The 24,219-nt window shown below is 36.4% G+C and overlaps 1 protein-coding gene across 1 annotated transcript; it reads left to right on the forward strand.

Moving 5' to 3' along the window:
• Positions 1-4,688: 4,688 nt before the first annotated feature.
• On the forward strand, positions 4,689-24,016 carry LOC142358107 (uncharacterized). The gene is made up of 2 exons (XM_075409573.1): positions 4,689-4,975; positions 23,734-24,016. Exons 1-2 carry the CDS (start codon positions 4,689-4,691, stop codon positions 23,993-23,995), a joined length of 549 nt encoding a protein of 182 aa, XP_075265688.1. The 3' UTR covers positions 23,996-24,016.
• Positions 24,017-24,219: the final 203 nt, after the last annotated feature.

Below are 24,219 nucleotides of genomic sequence, written 5' to 3' on the forward strand. Positions count from 1 at the left end.
AAATTATTTTCACCTCAGTTTTTTTTTTCATAAACGGGGCAGTGAAAGTTTGCTTCACGCCAAAATTCCTGTATCATTCACTGATCTTACATACCATTTATACTCAAATTAGTATTTCAAAAATTTGATTGACAGGCGAGAAAGTTAATAGAACAGAACGTTTTTAATTGCAAAAAGATTTCGAACTGAAGAGCTATGAATAATGGAACCAAGTGAAAGATTTTTGTACAGAAAAATAACAAAAAAAGGGTCGAAATTTTTTGAAGTATGATTAATAAAGTTTCCACGAAACTGAATAGATCTATTAAAACAGCATCATCTATTGTAAACATTTCAATCTACTCAAGGAATTAAAAGTTCCCATTTCCAATATAACAAATGTAAGTTATTTCGTTTGTTTCGACTATTAAAGCTGTCCCTCCTGTTGAAAAGTTTTTAATTACATGGTCAAGTATTAATATCGAGATAAATTATCTTGTTTCCAATTCAGGGCCGACGAAAATGCGGTTTACAATCAGGCGGATGTAGCAGTTCTTCGCATCATCAGAAAGTTCACGATTGGGAAACCACTCAATCTCAAGTCTGCTGCCCGATTGAAGAAGATTGAACAACAGATAATCCCTGACATCACACCCCTGACCATTATTGGAAAAGGAATCTCTATGCTTTCTGATGAAAAATGCCCAGTTTTAATGTACCCCCCCCCCCCCCCCCCCAGCTCGAGACTTTGCTAAGATAATTATTGAAGCACTGCAGTGAATATCTTGAAAAGAAACAGTTTTCACCGCAAATTGCACTAAACAAGTTTTGCTAAATTTACCTTAGTGGGGTTAAGGTAAACTGTGGTTAAGGTAAACTTAAGGTAACTTTTACCTTAATCTTACCTAAACTTGAGTACGGCGAAAATTTACCTTAATTTACGTTAACGCCCGTACATTTGAGCGGTGACCCGGATCGAGGTTTGGCCAAAATGTAATGTACGGTTAGCTTTAAAAAGCGGTGGAAAAAAACGTTTTTCACCACAAAGCGCCTGCATATTTTAGCGTTGAATGCGGTGAATTTTTTCAAAATTTTGCGGTTTTTAGCGGTGGAAATTTTTGTTCACCGCATTTCTTACATAAAATAAAACCGCTGTACACGGGTTTTAACCTCTCAACACCTGCTTGTCAACAACTTCTTATTCCACTGGGCCATCTCTTCCTTACATCAATAAAGTTTCCTGTGAATTTAAGATAAGAGTTGAAATTAACGGTGAATATTTATAGGATTTGCAAATATAGCGGTGAAATTTTTTTCACCGCATTCTGCTGGTAGCGGTGAAAAAATTTTTTCCACTGCATTCTGCTGGTAGCAGTGAAAAATTTTCTTTCACTGCATTCATCGCATTGAGCGTCAATCTTACACTTTTTACTCAAATTCATCGCATATCTAACATCTTTTAGCGATTCTTAGCGGTGACACCTCAACACAGCTGTCAGCGTTGCGAACAAAAATTTGACAGCAAAAAATCCAAAATCACGGAAAAATTCCCTCACTAAAAAGATTTACATTATTTTTTGTGGCGAATTATCCTATTGTTTGCGGTTTTTCCTGCAAAAAGCACTAAAAATCACAACTCTTAAAATCATTAATCGTATTTGCCTCATATCTTACATATATTTGACAATTGTTTGCGTTGATATCTCGACCTTGAATAATGATATGATTAAACAGTTAAAAACTCATGAGGGAGGGAAGGATAGGGGTAATGATAGCAAATTTTATCAGAAAGATTAATCATACAGGTGGTAAGTTCCATTATTAACAAGCTAAATTCTGCTAAATTCTGATATTTTTTGGAGGCGATTATATCCAACTTTCGAATTTTGCGAGACAATTATGTCTATTCTCTTTTCTAGTTTTTTGAACTCGTTTTTTGTTTTTGTTTGGCCTTGTGAGCTCAACTGAGAACTTACATTGTGAGCTTAACTTCTATCTACTCGTTAAATACCCTGATCGACAAAGGTTAAACTTGACTGGTTTTCATGTTGTTGTTTTCAAAACGGCTGATTTTTATAAATTTTTGCATTGGCTTTTAAAAGCATTTAATCTAACAATCCTTTGAAATGTCAAAGGTTTGTGTTTTTAGCTTACCGGGTTTTTAAATTCTGAATTCATTTCTCAAGAAGCTTTGATTAGAAAAGCTTTAGCAAAACAGTTGTTTTTAGCAGTTCTCCGTGTTTCTTTCTGATGAGCTTTTTAATCAATTTTTGACATTCGAATTTTACCTAATTTTAAAACGTTGAAGTCAAGTTGTAGAAAGGTTGCAAATTTGGGTGTGCAGGCTTTGTTTCTATAACTAACACCGGGAGAGGGTGTGATTTAACAAAACATTTTTTTCTTATTTTTAGAAATTGCTATTTTTTGGTGTGCAGCTGTTTAAATTTAAACGTTCATATCAGCATATAAATTAATAAACGAATAAATGCAATAGAACGAAAGATAGTCTCTGTAGGTTCTTTGGATGCACTGATTCGCTGTGTTGATAATTGACCTTGTCAAGTTGTTAGCAGATAATAACGTTCAAATTTTAGCGATCAAATTCTTGAATGTCAAAAATCAAAGCTTACTGCTCTCATCTGATTCCCTATTTTTTGTCTACATCTGTTTGTTGGGTAAATTTTACGTAGGCTGTTTTGCAAATAATGTTTTCATCCCTCCTGTTTCTGATAGTTTTAGGACACAGATCATAATGGGATCAACCTCTCTCAGTTTTCCTGGATTGATTATTTTATAGATCTCTTATTTTTTGGGTTCAAAATATTCTTAGTATTACCGTAAAACAGACCGGCTTTTTCCCCCTATTACCTCTGGACAAAAACTGCGTCCTCTAGGATCCTACTGGTAAGATCAATATTTCTTTACTTGAACATTTTTCTCATTGAGTTGGTTATATATTGAGTTTTTGCTTTTTAACCAGAATAAGTATTGAAAAATTTATTGAAAAATTTCTCTTCAGCTATCGAGTTTTATATAAGAATCCTATTCCCAATCTATAAGAATCCTACTTAAAAAAAGGCGTCGAGACGAAATTAGCTTCCGCAAACTAGTCAATCCCTATAGACTATAGACTTTTCTGGAACCGGAGTTCTGCTGAGCGTGTGCGCTGTATGCACATAGCGGTATATTTTTAAAACGTAAATAATAATTTTAAAGACAATTTGTTAACTCTGATACAACAGTATTTCGGACGATTCAATTCATTTCATGTATGCGCTCCAAAACGTACAAATCAACGTGTTATTAGCATATATAAAGCAATGTGTAAACAACGATCAAGACAACAAGTTAAACTTAGACGGCAAAGTTTTTTGATGCTCTTTTACTGGTTTTTTGTCTGATGTTATTGACGTCAAAAGCGGTTCATAATCAGTCAACAATTGTCTACAAAACCTAAAAATATTAAGCCGGAAACCTTATGAGAGTCCAATTGATCCAAAGTTTAACGTTCAAAATAGTAGTCAATTTTGACTTTTTTCGATTTGGAAGGGAAACCGTATTGTAGATAAATGAGTATGTAAATATCTGTTTTTAATATAAGATGTCAGCGGTTATATGGAGTTGCTGTTAGAGCGTTGTTTTTACCTTTGTAAGCACTGCTATCTGTGAGGTGCAGTTTTTTTATTATTTTTTTTATTGGATTTTTATTATTTTTTTATATTATTGGATACAGGTGGCAATTCAGTTTGCATGATGCGGTGGTTTCTCGAGAGACCAAAAACTGTTCCACACAAAAGACTACAATAAAAGTCTCTGGAATATGTGATATTCCAGAGATAAAATATATGATTTCCAAAATATATGATATTCCAGAGATAAAATATATGATTTCCAGAGATAGATAAAATATATGATGACCGAAAAAAGTTAACAAGCAACAGAGTTAACAACCCAAAAATTTAAGAGTCATTACAGAAAATTTTCATTAGATTTCACGCCCGCAACGTAAGAACATTTAGAAGATTTAAAGTAATTCGGACTTATAAAAGTAGATTTCACATGATTTCTACTTGCGAAATATAGCAAGTAGAATTCACAAATTCGTAAGCGTTGTCCACGACCCCCCTCCCCGTAGGGCAACAAAAATTGGTCATGCTCAAACGACTCGTATTCTGTAGAAAAGAAATTGCGCTATCACCAGATTAACAACAGAAAATGCTTCATCAATAAAAATCTTAGCCAAAAAGTTTCAACAGGATTTTTTAAACTTTCAAACTGACAAGTTTATCAATTCCCCAGTTGAGATGTCGAATTATGAAAAGACCGTGGTCGACCAATATCGGGTTTAAAAAGACCGTGGTCGACCAATGTTGGGTATGAAATAATTTTAGGTCGACCCTAACAGTCTTGGTCGGCTTTAGGCTGAGCCTAATGGTCATGCTCTACATTAGGTCGACCGATATGGTCATGAAATACTTTAAGTCGACCGATTTGGCACTGGTCGACCTTGGGTTTTAACTGATGCGTTTTTGCATATAATGTAGTTGCAAGTGTCAATGGTTTGCTTCAGTTGGCAAAAAGTTTTGGTCAAGGACAAAATTTCTTTTTTAAAAAATCTTTGTTCCAGCCAACATGTTGTCCTCCTATTTTACATCATTGAAATTATAATTCCTGCACAGTGAGAGGTATCGCTTAATCGTCGAAAAAGCATGGAAAGCATTAAAGGTGTCACAAGCTTTGCTGGGGATGCAGCCTTGCCAAACATTTTACACAAAGCGACTGTATGCAAATACGAACCCGGAGAAAGTGACCCCTGGACAAGATGTAGGCCTCTTCCTTACGAGTACAGGAGCGAGAGGTATTTTTTCGTGCACCCCTGTAACGGCATAGGAAGCAATCAAGCTTTAAGCGGAGATAGCGGTGGACCTTTGCTGTTCTATAATTCTGGAAAACGTGAATACATTCAGATTGGTGTTATTTCGGCCAATGATGTCTTGTGAGTCAATACAATTTTGATTTGAGGAATTATAATGCTCCCGTGTCAAAATTACCTCCCGAAAATCATAATTAAAAAAAGAGAAGAGAGTAAGGAGTAATGAGGGGAGGGGCCAATGAGAAAAGTTTAACCAATTATGTCGTGAGAATTTACCCCAATGGGGGTGATGGGTGTAAAGGGAGCAATGAGGGAAATGTCGGCATTCACCGAATAACTTATCAGAACCCACCCATCCTCAAAAAAATGTATGATTGAGGGTAATCATGGGGTGAGTCAGTAATTACTTTCAAATTTGCCCACAAAAGTTCACCCCGATAAGTTCACACTATTCACCCAAAAATAAAAAAATATATTTAATTTTTAAGTAGTAAGGCAAGACTAACGCCTAGTAACCGGGAGGACGTCCCCACCCGTGACTGACGATCCAAGAGGTACATTTTTAGTGGTCAAAAAATTGTGTCTCTCAATTTTGCTGCAAGAAAAAAAAGCTTGTAAAAATTTGCAGTGGGTTTTGTTGGTAAGGAAAAAATTTATATTTCTTGGGCGGACCAAACCAAACAATAGAAAAAATTTTTAAAGTAGGAAATAAAATCACAAAGAGTGTTATTGAACAACAGTACTAAAATTGAATCACCTGTTTTACTCCTTGGACAATGAAGATAACTAATAAAAATGAAATGAAAAGGAATAAACAATAGTAACAAAACTAATTATTGAAGCTAAAAACCCTCGAAACTATCTTCCTCTTTTCGAAAAAAATTTCAATTCAGTATTTACGTTTTTTCTTTAATATTTAGGTAGCTTCCAGTTATCTAGTGAAGCCTATTATTTACCGAGAAGACCCAAAGAAAACTCATCAAAATTTTCTTGCTCTACCGGAAACTTATTCACAAAATTCGAATCGTTTTATGTACTTTCTAGCTGCCTGTAGTTACTTTAGTAAGATAGCAATTTTGACTTTGACATTGCCCTTAAGTTACGTCTCTATGGAGGGCTTATTTGTATTGACAACTCTTCATGGGATAATCATTTGAATAACTTAAAAATACTACGACATGCTTTTTTACATGTTGCTAGTGGTTTCATTCACGAACTTTACAACGGCGGTCCAGTTTACTTATATATGCTCTCATGTAAAATCAATAGTTGTTTCAGCGGCCACCTGACAAGGATTTTATTTGGCTTATATATAGAAACTTTTCAACCGAACTTTTATCAGTTACTGGAATACTGAGCAGCAAAACAGTTGTGCTAGACCTTGAGGGTATTCGTCACAAGAAGTATAATTTCAACGTCAAAGAACTTGGCTTTTGTTCGGAAGACTACAGCGATTACGTTCTCTTTTCTCCTCTCTCAAAATTTACAGAACTAAGCCAACAGCAAAAAAACGTCTTTTTTTTGGTTGACAAATTATCTTACACAAATTATCCTGGTTTTTAGAAAACTATCCGTACATTTATCTAACACCAATTTTTCAGAGCATTCTTTTGAGAAATCCGGGGGCAGTTTTTCATAACAATGGATCAGAAAATGTTAATTTTTGTACGACCTTCTTGACTCCCCTTTTATTGATTTGAATTCGCTTGACTGCCACAATAATTCCGCTGAAGACTGTCAGAATCATACTCTTGGACAAGGAAGTTTCAACAAACACTGTGCAATAGAAAGAAATATGTTTTCACCTTGACTGGCCATCTAATGAGAGAGGAGTTGACGAAAGTGGAAGCACCCTTGCACAGAGTTCAACTATTTTCGAGTTGATAACTCAGGACGGGATACTGATTCTTTCTATTTCGAAAAACGAAACAATACAGACCGGAAACCAGTTTCTGCAGAGAAAACTTAAATTACCGCTCACAGGAGAAGAAACTCGCTAATTCACTCTCCTTATCTACTACATGGAACCTTTCCTTTATTGGAAAAAATAAAATGTCCGTGTTTCCTCGCAAAGTCTCCCCTCCGAAACTACTTCTGATGCTTAAACACCCAACCGGCGAGGAAATTCTTCAAGATGACCCCATCCACTCTGACTGACAAAAAACGATTGCGTTAGAGCTGACAGAGTGCACGTTTATTCCTTACCAAAATTTATTCCTTATCAAAAAACTGACAGACTTTCTGATTGTATTATGGTTCAAATGAAAGAGTTCTTAGGTGAATATAACTGTTATAATTTTTTAAAGTATATTAATGATTCAACTTTTAATTAAATTTTTTTCAAATTATTTTTCATCGAGATGGCAGAAGTAACTGTTTACCAAGTTGACGCTGTAGTTCAGCAATCTTTTTTGAAAAAGAGAGCAGTGCTAAATCTCCGTTAATATTTTGTAACAAAACAACTTTGCCGAGGCCAGAAGTTGTTTTTTAGTCCAACTGTTTGTAATTTTGATGCTAATTGCTCCCTGTATTGTCAAACCCACAAGCGAAGAGACTTCGGTTTGGATATCAATTTTATCAAGCTTAGTCGGTTAAAGTTTACCTAAACCAAGGCTAGGAAAAAAAATCGTAAAAAGAAGACATGGAGTTTTCATGGCTGTTATAGGGCCATCCGGATCCGGCTAAAACGATTTAACTTTCCAAATGCTCTATGGAAATACATTTTTTCTCAAATTTGAGAAAATAATCTTTCTCTACAGAGAAATGCAGCTCATATACAACGAAGTAGGGCAAAAGTTGGAAATTAACTTCAGAAAGTGGATGGTCTAGAACAGTAGATCTGAACACAACATACATGATTTTGATTAAATTTCCGCGTGATATTCAGCAAGTTAACTATTTGGGCAAACATTTAAAACTTACACAATTTTTACGAAATTAATATGGATTGGCGAAAAAAGAAAGGTTGGGACATTTAGTCATAGACCTAGATCAAAGAACTTTGGACTGTTTAAAGTATTGTTCATACATAGTTAAAATCGGTCCTGCGCCCTTTGAAGTTCCTTCTAATATAGCAGACAAATACCACTTACCAATGAGATAGAATTTTTTTTCTGAAGCGAATGGTTCAATGACCGGACGCTGAATTGCGAAAATTTATACGTAATTCTGTTGAACAAGTAGTTTCAGTGCTCTTTGAGTGTTTCCAAATTGTATTCAGGGGAAAGGTTAAAATTCAAATAAAAAACTTGGAAAAGTATGAGAATGTTTTCAAATTTGTCCTTCGAAAAAAAATTCCCTTGAGAAAAAAAGTGATAATTATTCGTTGTTGTTATGCACAAATAAGTGAAACATCAGAATGTCTAAAGCAGAGGATCTGTGTTTAACCCCAAAAGTGTTTATGTGGAAGATGAACCCCTATCAGAACAGATTCTAGAAAATCCTAAAAAACACAAAGGCTCTCATTTGTCCCTTTTAAATAGAACACGGACCAAAATTTTCACGGATGATATATCAAACACTGATAGTGATCCAACTGAGAAAGACCCAAAAGAGGAATCAAATAAACTAACAGAGTGAGTATTAAAAGTTTGGAGCCCTCTCACTGGTTCGACGTACTGCAGAACTAAAGAAATAATTGATCTTCTCAAAAAATCAGTACTTGTTTTAATAGATGAAGGAGAAAAATTAACAGTCGATGCTGGACAAACTAATATATCTGCCTCTTCATTTTCAAATGATCTGCAGCAGCCAACCAAAAAACTTCAGAATCCCGATTTGTTCAAATTGTTGGAGGCAATAAACCCGAAGCAAGAATTAGTGATCAATATCAATGCCAAAGCTGCGATAAGGGAACTCTAAAATCTTCCGGAAAAAGAAGGAAGTCTACCAAATCAAAAACAAATTCAAGTCACAAAAACCAAAAATTCCAAACCAAAACAGCAGAGATCTTCTGACCGAAAACAGCGACGACTTCACAGACAGTAAAGGAGGTTTTGGAACGCCCACCGGTGACCAATCGGAAAAAGAACGGGACTCTTACGACCCTTGAAACAAATAGCTAGAGTCGCACTACACTAAAGAAGCAGCTGTATATGGAAGCAAAAAAAATTAGAAAAAAGCACTATTTTAAATCGAAAGAAGGTAAAAAATTTTTGGACAATAAAACGCACATACAAAACATAAAAAGTTTCGCATTCGTTTTGCTCGTCTTAAAGTAGTTGCGTACGAAGTAAACGTGATCTGGTATCTTGACTTAGCTCATGTCAACAAATTGTCAGAATATAACAGGGGTAAGAATTGTTTGCTAGTGGCAATTGACTGTCGCTCACAATATCTAAGAGTTGAACCCTTAAAGTCAAAATATGCGACAATAACAGCAGAAGCCTTCAAGAAAATGATTAAAAACCATTAACCATAAAATTTATGGCTTGATGCGGGCACAGAGTTCCAGCGTTCCGTTCCAGCTCTGCACTATAAGAAAAAAATACAAATTTTCCGATAAAAATTTTGGCTAACGCTGAGAGAAACATTCGTTCCCTTAAAAATTTGATATACAAATATCTTGAAGACAAGTGTACATTCTCATGAATTGATCGATTGCAAAGTTTCGTTCAAACTATTAACACTAGAGTCAACAGAGTCACCAAGTTAGCAACCAATAAAATAACAAAAAAATATGTTCCCATGCTATCATTATCTGTTGACGCATCGGCAAAGTTAGTTCGTCGTCCAAAGTTTATTGTTCGAAACTTTGTTTGAATATCTGAAGCAGATATAGCTTTTCAAAAAGGTTACAAACAAACATTTACAAGCGGAGTATTCGAGATTTACGATATATCAACCAAAAACCCTCCAAACTACAGTCTTATAGATTCAACTCAAAACCCTACACAATGAAAGTTTTTTGAATTAGAGTTGGTAAAGGTTGTGGATAAAGCAGTGAAACAACAAAGCATGAATGAGCTTAGCGTTCATATAGTGTCATCTATCTCTTTGAACATATTTCTCTAGAACACTCAGGCTAAATGAAGATTGTTTTGAACGAAGAAATCAACTTGCAAGGCGACCGGAGGGTATCTTTCCTTCAAAAATCAAACAAGTTTACAGTAATCATGTTATCAAGTTCTCTGAACGGAAATAGAAATTCCATCGAAAGAATAAACTTGACGGAGCTCTTTCGATACATTAAAAAAGACAAAGCGTCCTTAAGAGTCCAGGAAGCTATGAAAACATATAATAATCCAGTCCCTGAGAACAGCATCAGGTCATCTCAATTTTGATTCTCCGTACAGCAAAAATACTGGTATGTTGATTTTGTTCTTCAGATATTACAAGGGAATTACATTTCCGGACAAACAAAAACCGAGTATTTTAGGCTTCAAAAGTATACAGGATGGAAGCATTGTAATGCCAGATGGTGAAGCAAAAGTCTACGTTGCTGATTATCCGTTTGACATGCCAGCAGGAAAACAGTTGTTTTCGTGTATACAGTTATAATAGAAATCAATACGTTGGCGAAACAAAAGCCCCAATGATACGCGTCATTTATTCAAAACAAAGACTGAAAAATTGCAGCATGTGTTCAATTGAACCAACTCATCGAAATGTTTTTAGCAACCTAAAAAATAAAACACAGTTAACAAAAAACCAGTCTGTTGGAGTGCAATTGAGAACAGAATCAGGATATTTGATTCCTTTAACAGGAACTGCAAAAGTGATTCTGACGTTGTATTTCAAAAAGCTTGACTATATGGAAGCATATTACCAGCAACAAGCTGTGCCACCTAATTTTTGTCGGGTAATTGCCGTCAAAGAGGTAGAGGTTTTGGCCTTTTAGCAGCCAGCAGTGGACGCGCTGTTCTACATATAGCTAGAAGTGTTCTGTGGACAGTTGCAAATAAACTTGGAAAAGATTTGGTAGTTCAAGCCGCCCCCGAACTAGTTGAACTTGTCAGAAAGAGAAAAACCCCAAAGAAGCGCCTAAAACTACTGTTAAAAAATCATAAAGAACTAAGTTGGCGGTTCATTGTCTAAAGTTAAGGAAAAAAAGCTAACAGCAAGAAAGGGTAGACTCCAAGACATTCGGAAAAAAAGCCGCTCACTAAGAAGTCGGTCTAATTTTTTTCAAGAGTTCGCAATCATTACCAATTTGTTACCAGCCAAAGCAACCCACACAACGCTTGACACATGCGAAAAATAAGCTCTTTTGGTTACCTTTGAGATTGCCATTACTCAAAAAATTGGTCCTCCATACTCACCAGACGGACCAATGTTAGAATTAGAAGTCATTTGTGACAGGAACAAATTTATTGATCTCAAAAAGTTTTTACTCGAGATCGAATGCAAAATTACAACAAATAATGATGCCGATCTTTGAACCGGTGCAGATGCTGCAACTACTGACTCACCATATTTCAGCAACAATGCTCTTCACGCACATTTTTAAGAATGCACGGTTTCGTCCAATGAATATAATAATCCAGTCCCTGAGAACAGCATCAGGTCATCTCAATTTTGATTCTCAGTACAGCAAAAATACTGGTATGTTGATTTTGTTCTTCGGATATTACAAGGGAATTACATTTCCGGACAAACAAAAACCGAGTGTTTTAGGCTTCAAAAGTATACAGGATGGAAGCATTGTAATGCCAGATGGTGAAGCAAAAGACTACGTTGCTGATTATCCGTTTGACATGCCAGCAGGAAAACAGCTGTTTTCGTGTATACAGATATAATAGGAAATCAATACGTTGGCGAAACAAAAGCCCCAATGATACGCGTCATTTATTCAAAACAAAGACTGAAAAATTGCAGCATGTGTTCAATTGAACCAACTCATCGAAATGTTTTTAGCAACCTAAAAAATAAAACACTGTTAACAAAAAACCAGTCTGTTGGAGTGCAATTGAGAACAGAGACAGGATATTTGATTCCTTTAACACGAACTGCAAAAGTGATTCTGACGTTGTATTTCAAAAAGCTTGACTATATGGAAGCATATTACCAGCAACAAGCTGTGCCACCTAATTTTTGTCGGGTAATTGCCGTCAAAGAGGTAGAGGTTCTGGCCTTTTAGCAGCCAGCAGTGGACGCGCTGTTCTACATATAGCTAGAAGTGTTCTGTGGACAGTTGCAAATAAACTTGGAAAAGATTTGGTGGTTCAAGCCGCCCCCGAACTAGTTGAACTTGTCAGAAAGAGAAAAACCCCAAAGAAGCGCTTAAAACTACTGTTAAAAACCATAAAGAACTAAGTTGGCGGTTCATTGTCTAAAGTTAAGGAAAAAAATCTAACAGCAAGAAAGGGTAGACTCCAAGACATTCGGAAAAAAAGCCGCTCACTAAGAAGTCGGTCTAATTTTTTTCAAGAGTTCCCAATCATTACCAATTTGTTACCAGCCAAAGCAACCCACACAACGCTTGACACATGCGAAAAATAAGCTCTTTTGGTTACCTTTGAGATTGCCATTTCTCAAAAAATTGGTCGTCCATACTCACCAGACGGACCAATGTTAGAATTAGAAGTCATTTGTGACAGGAACAAATTTATTGATCTCAAAAAGTGTTTACTCGAGATCGAATGCAAAATTACAACAAATAATGATGCCGATCTTTGAACCGGTGCAGATGCTGCAACTACTGACTCACCATATTTCAGCAACAATGCTCTTCACGCACATTTTTAAGAATGCACGGTTTCGTCCAATGAAGTGAAGTTCTCAAACAAAAACTGTAATTATGCATATAAAGCGTTCATTGAAAGAGAGTTTTCAAAGAGAGAAAAAGCTAAGAATAAAAGACTCGTCTTTCAAGTATTCTATTACGAGGACGAGCCAGCAAAAATTGATGGCACAGACAATAGAGCAACAGTTGTTGATGCAAGAAAAGCCTTAATAGCTGATTCAAAAAAAATTATTTCCTTGGGAAGCCAGCGAGCAAAATACTACATGTGAGAAACATCTACTGAGTGGGAAAACACTCAGAATATCCTTAAGAAGGTCAACTAATGGTTTCGCTATCATCTCCGAGTGCAATGAACACTACAAACAAAAAATAATAGAAGCAATCATTTACATGCGAAAAATGACAGTCGCCGACCATGTTTTGACAGCAATTGGGAAAGAATATTCACAAGACTCCTGCAGTCAACAGATACACAGCGGTATTCCCGAGATCTTTTCCGGCATCGGCCGGTATAAGAAGCTGAAGACAAGAAGATGTGTTTCTTACAGAATCTGTTCGGTGAATGATAATAGCAATGAATACAAATCAAGCCTTTTTGGGTACAAACAGAAAAACGCCGTAATTTTCCCAAAATTTGGCCTCAGTCAAGTATTCATTTATCGCAAACAAATTCCATTTGTTGGCACACAAATTTTAAAAGCGCATTAAACACGTATTTATTTCAACACTCTAGAAGCTCTAGATTTCCTTGATAAAGATGGACATGGAATTCTACTTTCAGAATACCCCTTTATCATGGCTTCTGACCTGACTTAAACTGAGGAAGCTTCTCATGATTTTTTCATCCGGAAATAACCAATTGTTCTATATCAGTAGAACTTATTTTTTCAGTCGCTCTACAAGTTTATATTTTTTATGGGTGAACGCAGCTCAACTTCTTACGCGTCATCTGATAGAAAAATAACCAAAAATACCCTGATCACTTATCCAACAAATGGACATTTTGATGATACTGGACTTATATCTACGATGCAAACAGTAGAAATTTAAATACACCGGAATTTTTGCAGCGAAAAATTTTCCTATTTTAACGAATGGATCGTTTATAATTGTTATCGCATCTGAAGCGCTCTCGGCAGGAAGTCACTGGTTGCATGTGTGGCAGAAAAAAACAAACACACTATTTCGCTGATCTGTTCGGCTTGCCATAATACCTAATTTTCTACAAAGGACTTTTTTATACTACGATGTACCAACTGTTCAAACTAGACCCAATTCAGACTCAGAACTTAAAATTATGCGGTCTGTTTTGCATAAACATTGCTCAATTTTTTTTGAGTCATAAAATGCTTGCTTTGTGTGCATGATTGATTAAGATTTACTACGATTTGCTAAACACATGGTCTAATAAATAAATTTTTAGAGGTCAACAAACAAGCAAACAAACATTCTTTCAATGAAAAATTTCACAAACAACGTATTGCTATCAACATCAAGAGATCAATAACATCTATTCATTTTGTTAATTTTTTTTTGAAAATTCAGAATAAGGCTCACTGTTGAATAAATTAAAGAAGCGAAGATTCGTAGAGGTTGGTATAAAGTCAGTTTGAGTTTGAATATTGACTTTTAGAGATCCTTGCAAATTAGGCAGTTTCCTTGTATTTGGATTTGATGTCTCCATTCTCTGGATGTGTTTTTGTTACATTATCTGCTTCCTTGAGTTTGTCAAAAATTTTCCCACGATGACAAACGTTTGGCGAAATATCCTGAAAGAGGACCTTAAAACATGTATAGAGAGATGGCACATTGTAGGAGGACACATCTGATAGCTGTAGGATTGTAATCTTTTACGTTCTGTTTATTCTAAAAAAGGTGCTAATGGGTGCATGATTTTTTTGCAGAATCCGTTAGAGTTTTCATGAAATGAGTACGCAAAAAAAGAAATTTGAGACGTATTGAAGGACGGTTTTTGGTCAAGGGTGAAAAAATAAATCGCTTTTGAAATTTTCGAAAAGAATCAGCTGAACGCGCATACATTGCTTCCACAACCGTTGATTAGAAATCGAGAGTATGATGGAAAGATCTGTTTTGTTGGTTTCTGAAATAATGTTTAGTCTTCAATTTCAGTGTCAGAATCTTCGTGTTCTGTCATGGTTTTTGCTCACTGGTAGTTTTGTTTGCGGCTTTCTGACCGATTTTCTTTTCTTAACGTTCTTTTTATCCTTGAGAGCTTTTCGGGTTCTAGTTTCCCTTAGATCACGTTTTTGAGACGTCAAATTTTGAAGAAATTTGCTCTAGTTCCAAAACAGTTTAAATTAATTTTTAATTTAAAAGATATCCACTGCCTTCAGCTTATAGTTATAATAGTTTGATTGTGACATAAGAACTAGTTGCTTCACATGATTTAACATTTGCTGTAACAACGCGTTTCTCTGTCGTATATATAACAAAAGTCATAACACTCATAGTCTCTGGAAAAAGTTTTCAATGAAGACTTAGCTGCGGTCGTTCCAAGAAGAACTCAAATCACTTGGTCAAAACCTTTAATTATTATTGTGCAACTATCCTGGATCTTTCCAAAGTCTTCATGGAAAACATTCATCAGAACATCACGAAGCAATACTTTACCAGTGAACTTCTGTCCAGTGATACAGACTCTCTAACATAAAAGATCTACACTCACGATTTATATCAAGACTTGAAAAACAATGCAGAATTAAACATACGTTTCGACTTCAAGATTTACTTTACAAATTTTCCACTCTACAGCGAGAAAAATGAAGAAAAGAGTTTTGAAATTCAAAGACGAACTGTGTGGTTCGGTCAGGAAAGTATTTGTTCGTCGAAAATCCAATGTGTACTCCAATATTTCTCAGGGTAAAATTCTTGTTGAGAAATTGCAAAAAACGCAAACTGCTAACACGCGTAGAAAAAGTTTTACGAGATTTCTATCTATTCAATTCCAACAATATTAGCTATTTAATTATAGCAACTTGCTAAAATAATTTTACCCTTCTATGAGAAGAGAAGAAGAGCATGAAAGGGGTCACGAAAAACACACAGAAAGTTTTCACTCACATTGCGTTCAAAGACTGTTTATTGAGCAAAAGCGTGGAGCGAGCAGTCAACTACTGTATTAAATTAGACAACCATCAGTTATTTAGCAGTAGAACGAACACAATTTGCTTAAGTATTTACGATGATAAACGAACTTTTTTCAAAAATGGGATGGAAAGCCTACCTTACATCGCGCTGCTATTGGCGATGTTTTTCTCCACCAAATTGCCGCCAACTGGGATGACTTCATGAAGAAGTTAATTCAAGGTTTAAGCGGACGTGAAACAATCAAATAATCAATATCAGAATGCTTGCAGAACAAAATTGGGCTAGAATAGTTTGATACAAATAGAGAGGGAACGCAGGAAAGTGGTTTCAAAGAAGTTGAATAGGGATATTTACAGCATGAATACACTGCAAGCGAGTTGACTTCGAACGGCTCTAATCACGGCTTCTTTTTTTATATGAAGCCGTGGAAAGCAGGAGAGAGGGCCCAATTTTAATACCGCCTGCCAAACGGCAAAAAAAGAAAAGCTTTCATTGAAAACGATTCACGTTATTTTGCATTTTAAAAACTTGAACTGTTTGTAGTTAACACGATTTGAAAATAAGGCTAAAAACGTTAAATCAAATTATTTAAATAAATGGTTAAAGAACAGGAAATTCAATTTGAGATACGAATTTAATAGCGTCAAGCAATCGTTTTCCTTACAAAAACCAAGGTAACAGCAAGCGCAGTTTATCCACAACATCTGGTTTTATTAGCAAAAAACCGAGCAAAGTTCGAAACAACACGCACGCCACTAAACTTAAGAAATGGAAGGAATGGAAACATGCTCATGCAGGCTAAGTTAAAGGCAAAGTTTATATTTTTAGTTCGGCTCTATTCAAGAAATGTTTTCATATTTTTCGACCACAAAAACATGTACCTGACGGATTGTCACGGGTGGGGACGTCCCCCCTTGACAAAGCGTTTCTACGGATCGTCACGGGGACGTCCTCTCGTTACAAAGCGTGAGTTTTGCCTTACTACTGTTTTAAAGAACAAAAATATCCCAAAACAGTCATGATCCGTGTTGAACCCTTATTTCAAAAAGTTAGAAAATCATAAATCCATATTATGGCGTCTATGAATAGTAGTTGCCATCAGGAAGGTTTTTTGAATGAAAAATAATTTTAAAAAAGAATTTTTAACGTAATCCAAAAAGCGCAAAATAAAATGCAAAGAATATTTTGAAAATTTGGCATAAAAGAAACCCGAAAAAAATCAATTTTAGATATTGGGTATTTATGGGAAAATTGTAGTCATTGAACACGTTACGAAAAAAAAAACAAATTTCATATAGAATTGAGAGATCAACGCTTAATTCCTTTTCTCGGAAATCACCGATTCTACTCTCCAAATATGTATGAGCCTCAGGCAAGGAAACTTTTCCTCGGTTTATGGAAAAAGTCATAACCATAGAACTTCATAAAGAAAAAGACATTTCATTTAGATGTTAACCATGGACTTCTTTAATTTTAAAAATTTAAACATTGCAAGCCATCAACTATACTTAAAAGTCTTCAATTTTAATCTTCAAGAATTAATTTTTTTCCATAATTAGAACCTCCACAACAAAAATAAAAATTAGAAAATTGATGAAAATATCCAAAGTTTTTCATCAGATCAACTAAAAACCACAATCAAAGGACCACAAACAAAGCAGACATTTCTCAGTTGAAAAAGCAGCCTCAGAACAAAATAAGAGCTTTTACATCTCTTAAAACTTTCAATGGGTGAAGCCGGACGCAACAAGTTTTTGTTTAAAGGGCTCAGAAGGCAGCCAAGGGGAAAAATATGTTCCTGAATCCAAATTTTCCTTCTAAATGTAATGGCAAGAAATTCACGCGAGTGTCATCAACTGTTCATGGATGTGCAGTAGTATATCCGAAAGTATCCTGGTAAATTTCAGCATGTATCCAATTCGAAAGTTATAGTTAAGTAAATAAGTAATTGGGAAAGAAGAAGGGTCTTGTCCAGTTTTCCAGGGATCAGGTACCGGGATGATTCATATGATTATTTTATCCGATTATGTTACAACAACAGGGACCAATAAAACAGTTTGTTTTTTTTAACAATAGTGACGAAGAATGACGAAACGGAAAAACTGAAACTAATGGACTAACTCTTTATTCATCTGCACTGCAGTACACATTCAATTAGCAATCACAATAAACCACTTTACCAAAGAAACGTCAAGAAACTTAGAACTTTTCTTTATTAAAGCTTCAAAGATCAAAAGAAGAAACTACCTGACGAACTTTGTGGCCTTGTCAATAAGTAACGGCCACAAAATAAACTCAATTTTCAGTTTGTTTTGGTGCAATAATTATCTTATTGACCTATCAATCAGATGGCAAAAGTAAATTCTCCCACATACAGAAACCTTATTCTTACATCCACTGACCTCCAACTAATGAACTCAATTGTGTTTAGGCCTAATGTGATTCTCATGACATTTTGATGGAAATAGAAAATCATGTCTAGGATTTAGTACTAAGATCTATTCACATGTCAATCATCTAAAATATTTTTAGCTATTCTAAAAATTCTCGTTATATTTTCGCATTGATAACTACTGTAAATACGAGCTCAATTTTGAATATTTTCAGTTCCAACTTTAATTTAATTATCACCTTACTGAATTCTTTGACACGTGTTATCTACCACGACAATGGTGTCCAAAGCTACAGACAGTCAAATTTTGGATCTTCAGAATGCAGAATCAGCTACTGCGCAGGTCATGACTTTTTTTGGCGAAAAGTCGCGCAGAGAAGAAGGAGGACAAGATCAACACCGATGGCACTGTACAGGACTTACAGATAACCAAACTCTCTCTCAGTATGTACGGGAATGATGTAATTATTAAACTTAGGAGGGAGCCTATTGAGTCCTAGGAGTTTGATAGACACTCCGTATAAAGACATCAGATTGGCGATTCAAAAATATAATTCTCCCAAAGAGAGAGTATTAACGGCAAAAAAGACCAATTTTCTGTCCCTAATACAAGGTGTAGTGGTGTCAGACGGCAATTTCCTAGCACGTCTTAGTAAAAAAGCACGCTATTGTGACTTCGAAAAACTCAAAACAGCGGCCAACTCCGAAGAGGAGTTGGTAAAAAATAATTTTTTTTTCAGGCTTGAGAGACCTCGGAGCAAAACTTAGGCTACTAGACGGTGTTAAAGCAACACCAGCAATGTCTGTTACTGAAATGAACGAGAGCTTACAGTTCAGGAGTCAAGCAATGGCTTTTGCATTTTCTCATCAGGTAATAAGCCTTTCACTGTGAAAAAAGAAGTTGGGTTCAGCTTGAAGAAGAATTTTCGAAAACCAAACGAAAAATTTTTGGCTAATAAAAGCAACAATACTTGCATTAGGTGTGGATGTTAGCCACATTCCAGTAGACCCTGTCCAGCGCTAACTAAAAAAGACAACACATGTGAAAAGGTGGAACATTTCTCGGAAATGTATAGAAGCAAGCCACAACCTAATTCAGGTAATTACAATAAACAAAATAACTTTGCGAAGAAGAAAGCAATTTTTTAGAGAAAGCATCTCCAGCATCGGAGAGAAAATGTTTTATACAAAAGAACAAATCTTTAGCATGTCTGTGACAGGGGGATATATCTCAATAAATAGCAGCAAAGTCAAAATGCAGTTAGACAAAGGTGCAGTGGCACTGTGATGTCATCGAAAATAAGGACTGAACCTGGTAAACCTCAGTTGGATGGTGAGATAAGACATCTGGAAGCTTATGATGGTCCTTAATTAACGCTTCTCGGATCACTTTCTTGTGATGTTGAGTTGTGACGATGGAGCAGGCACACACAAAAACAAGTATTAATTGTGCGGTCTGATAAGAACTTTGGACTGCTTGGTAGAGACCTTCTAATGAAGCACGGCGTGAAAAACATCACAACCGAACACAACACCTACCATGCTGTGAAAAGTTACAAAGCTCATGTAAAGCTGATACTAGAAGCACAGCCAATGTTCTGCAAAGTCAGAAGAATTCCTCTACCTATACAAGGTCACAGAGAAACTGGAACAGATAGTCAGACAGAGCATCTATGACTGGTACAGCCAGTAGGAGTCACCAATGCATCTCCAGTGGTGTGTCAGAGAGAGAAGAGTGAAGAACTGAGACTTTGTGTGAACAAAAAAAGCGCATATCAATGGCAACGTCATGGATGAGGACTACCCAATACCAGACATGGAGATCATTTTCAAAATTTATATGGGGCCTCATAATTAGGCCAAAATTGAACTCTTAGATGCCCATTATCAAATTGAACTTGAGGAAGAGGAAAATTATATCTGCAGAATCAACACATCTCAGGGACTGTTCAAGATGTGCCGACTACCTCGGGAATTAAAAAAAAACTCTTCTTCAGTCTTCCAGAGTTGCATCGAATCAACATTCAAAGGAATCAAAGGTGTTGTAATCTTTCAAGACGTTGTGTTGATGTATGGAACTACCAGGGAGCAGTTCGACAAAAGAAAGCTTGCAGTCAAGAGTCGACTACTTGGGAAAATGTGTATTATTACGTAGGGAATAATCTAACTCAAAACCAGTCGATAGCGTTAGTTTTTGGGATACTCCATTTCACAGGAGGGAAAGCACTACGTCCCAAATATGTTGAAAAAGTATAAAATAAGGCAAAAGCGCCAACCAAAAAAAACAGATCCAATTGTTTGTTGGGCTAGAAAATTTTTACGGAAGAATGATTCCTAGTTTTTGTAAAAAATGCTACCCCTAAATCCCATGAGAAATAGCAATTTCTCATGGAGCAAAATGCAACAAACATTTTGAAGACATAAGAAACGAATTATGTGCTAACCCATAGGTACAGCCATAGAGTTTGCAAAAAAAGCAACAGTTACTATTGACGCCTCTGAAAAAAAAGGACATCCAGTTATTTTTGTATCAAGAAAAATGACCCCAGCGGAGCAAAACTACTCGAAAACAGAGCGGGAAGCACTGGCAATGGTGTTTTTGGTCGTAGGATTGAAGCAGTTCCTTCTTGGATGACAATTTAACCTAACAGACTGACCACAAACCACCCAAATATCTCTTTTCAGTGGACGAGGAGATCATCAGCAAGAGTCACAAGGTGGGCAATAGCTCAAATGGGCTTCGACTATGGGTTGAAGTACACACCAGTAGAGCATATCCCATGCAAACGCTTTGAGAAGAATCGATTTTGACGAAGACGAATCAGACAACGGTCGAGTGTAATTCGCAATCATTAACATCTACATCGCGCAGAGTGATTTGGTGAGCTTGGATCAGAACTGAACTTGGAACAAACAGAACCTTCCAGGACATAATAAAACGATTCAGAAGCGACAATTCGAAACAGTACTCAGAATAAAAAAAGGATTCAAACAACAGAAAGATGCGTTTACTCTACACAATGGAATCTTCTTCAGAGACATTGTCCCTTTCAATCCACCAAAACTACGATACTTTATTTTGGCAAAAGCACATGAGGCACATCCTGCAAAAAGGACCTGAGGCACATCCATGGAACTAAGACACATCCATTGATCTGAGGCATCAGTCAGAAAGATAGCATGGTGGCCTGGCAATACCCAAGAGGCTCGAAATTTTAATAGTAAATCTAAGAATTGTCCAACCAACATGCCTAGACTGGGAAAAACAGTGTCTACGAGGCCAGAAGCCTACGTTTGGGACCGGCTCCACGTGTACTGGCGTTATGTTAAGGAACAAGACAATATCTTAGTAATTGTTGACGCTGGTTCTGGCTAGATAGGAGTTTTCCGCTCGGGAAATAGAACATCAAGAACAGTTAAAATATAACTTAGTCAGATCTTTGCAAGATTCGAAATACCAAAAGCTGAGTATCTGATGATGTTCCTGAATTTGTAAGTGGTAACCTTAAGCAGTGATGTGATTCACTGGGAATTAGGAAAATGGAATAACCGGTCTATCATCCAAGAGCTAATGGACTAGCTGAAAAAGCAGTTCAGACAGTGAAGCGGGCACTTCAAGCTTGGAGTCCCAATCCTAATGTGTCATTTGGAGCATTCCTGCAAAGAGCACTGATGACACATTGCAACACTTCAAAGACGAGGGGCAAAACTTCAGTTGAACTTATATTGATATTTAGAGTGGGACTAGCAGCAATAGCAGATTCTGACTTTTGCGAACCCATTCTATTCAAGGCCAATGGGAAGACGAAGACAGTTCCTGCTACCTTCATCACCAGGAACTTCTTGAACACATAATCTATACAACCCGAAGGCTCTGGAGGAGACCATATCTCACACAACTTCAGAACACAGATCTGCTACCTTTGCATCAGGGTGACGCTTCTGCAGCCACATCAGCTGAAGAGCACCAAAAAACAGAGCCATCAGATCCTTCACGAACATCAACAAGAAATAAAAAAAAACAACCCGACAGATTTGGAGAACCTATACCCACAAAAAGGAGGGAGGATCGATAAGTAATAGCCAAAAAACTAAACTCAATTCTAATTTTATTTTGGTGCTATAGTTATCTTATTGACCTATCAATCAGCTTTCAAAATTAAATTCTACCACACACAGGATCCTGATTCTAACATCCACCGACCTCCAGCTAATGAACTCGATTGTATCTAGGCCATATGTGATTTTCATAAAACGTTGATGAAATTTGAAAATCAAGTCTAGGATTTGATACTAAGATCTGTTCACATGTTAATCAAGTAAATTATTTTTAGCTAATCTAAATCTTCTCTGTACGTTTTCGCATAGATAAATACACAGGTTTTGTTCCAGTCCCAAATTGAGCTATGATCAGGCCCAATCAAGCGAACACCCCTGTGTTGCCAGACCGAAATTACAGGGTCTGGAAAACGGTTCGAGCGCACAATAGTCTGGACCATGGCCTGATTTCGGTCTGATCAGAGGTCAGTTCGGTCTGGACAGTCTGATCATAGTCTATATTGTCTTGACCATGGTCTGGGTTTGGTCTGATCAGAGGTCAATTCGTTCTGGAAGGTCTGATCACAGTTTTTATAGTCTGGATCATGGTCTGGGTTCGGTCTGATCAGAGGTCAATTCGGTCTATAAGGTCTGATTTCGAGTGCATTATTTTTTTCTTTTTTTGTTTTTGTTTATTGAGGGATGTTGGCTCTGCCAAGAAGCAACAATAAAGCAGCGTTCCAATCAGAGACTCGTCTACAGTCTGATGACTCTGATCAGAAACAAGGAGTCCAGCTGATAGCAAAGGCCGGTCCCCTCAAGAGGAAATTTTGATTAACTGAAGACCACGACGTTTCTTGTGGAAAGCTGTCTAAGTTCATCCATTGAGTCAGAAATATGAACTAAGGGGATTGGTAAATAAAATTTGTTCTCAACAGTTAGGTATCGTTTTCATTAGCTATATTTTCAGAATTGGCTTTTCGTTAGATGTATTTAATACTGCAAACAGCTGTTTTTATGGAATGAATATATTATAGCAAAATTAAGAGATTTGTTCATAATTAAATTTTTTCTCTGATCAGACTATTTTGAGCGCACTTGAGTCTGATCATAGTCTGATTAAGGTCTGGGCAATGATCTGAAATTGAGTCTGGACCATGGTCTGAAGATGGTTTGATCATAGTCTGTTTATAGTCTGGACAATGGTCTGAATTTGGGTCTGATCATAAGCGCACTATAGTATGGACAGTGGTCTGGGTTCGGTCTGATCAGAGTACATTTTGGTCTGGAAAGTCGGATCAGAGATCATTTTGGTCTGGATGGTCTGATCAGAGATCATTTTGGTCTGGAAGGTCTGATCAGAGGTAACTTCCGTCTGGAAAATCTGATCAGAGGTCATTTCAGTCTGCATAGTCTGGTCATAGCTCAATTTGGGTCTGGAACTAAACCTGGGTACTATAAATACAAGCTAAATTTTGTATATTTTCATTTCCAATTTTAATTTAAAATTCAACTTATTGAATTCTTTGACACGTGTTATCGACCACGACAAGGGTCTTGTCCTGTTTTCCGGGATTCGGTACCGGGATGACTCATATGATCATGTGATCCGATTATGTGACAACAACAGGGCCCGATGAAACAGTTTGTTTGTTTTAGCGATAGTAACGAAGAATGCCGAAACGGAAGAACTGAAACTACACGACTAGCTCTTTATTCCCCTGCACTCATGAATGAAGTCGAAATTCAATTAGGGATCACAAGAAACGACTTTATGGGCCGATATGCTGATCAGTTTGATCAAATTGAGGGGCAGTTACGTCAATTGCAAGAAGCTAATAACGCTATTTTTGGAGACATAAATCAGCCGTTTGATTTGCTTCATGTTAAAGAAGAGGATTTAGAAGTTTCAGAAAAATAAAAATTTGGGTCAATACCCCCATCCAGCAGTTACTAAGAAGTCCTTTATATAAAAGGGCTACAGTTTCTTGTGAGAATATAATGGCAAAACAGCCCAATTATATAGCAAAGGCTGATGAAAAATCCAGAAAGAGGGGAGGGTGAGGTGGGTGGTAATCAAAATAAACTATACAAACGTTTTATCACATATGTAGACAAGTAAAATCGAACCAAACATTTCATGGT

Source organism: Convolutriloba macropyga, unplaced genomic scaffold (genome assembly GCF_964194025.1).
Source record: "Convolutriloba macropyga unplaced genomic scaffold, txConMacr16.3 SCAFFOLD_1104, whole genome shotgun sequence".
NCBI classification, from domain to species: Eukaryota; Metazoa; Xenacoelomorpha; order Acoela; family Convolutidae; genus Convolutriloba; species Convolutriloba macropyga.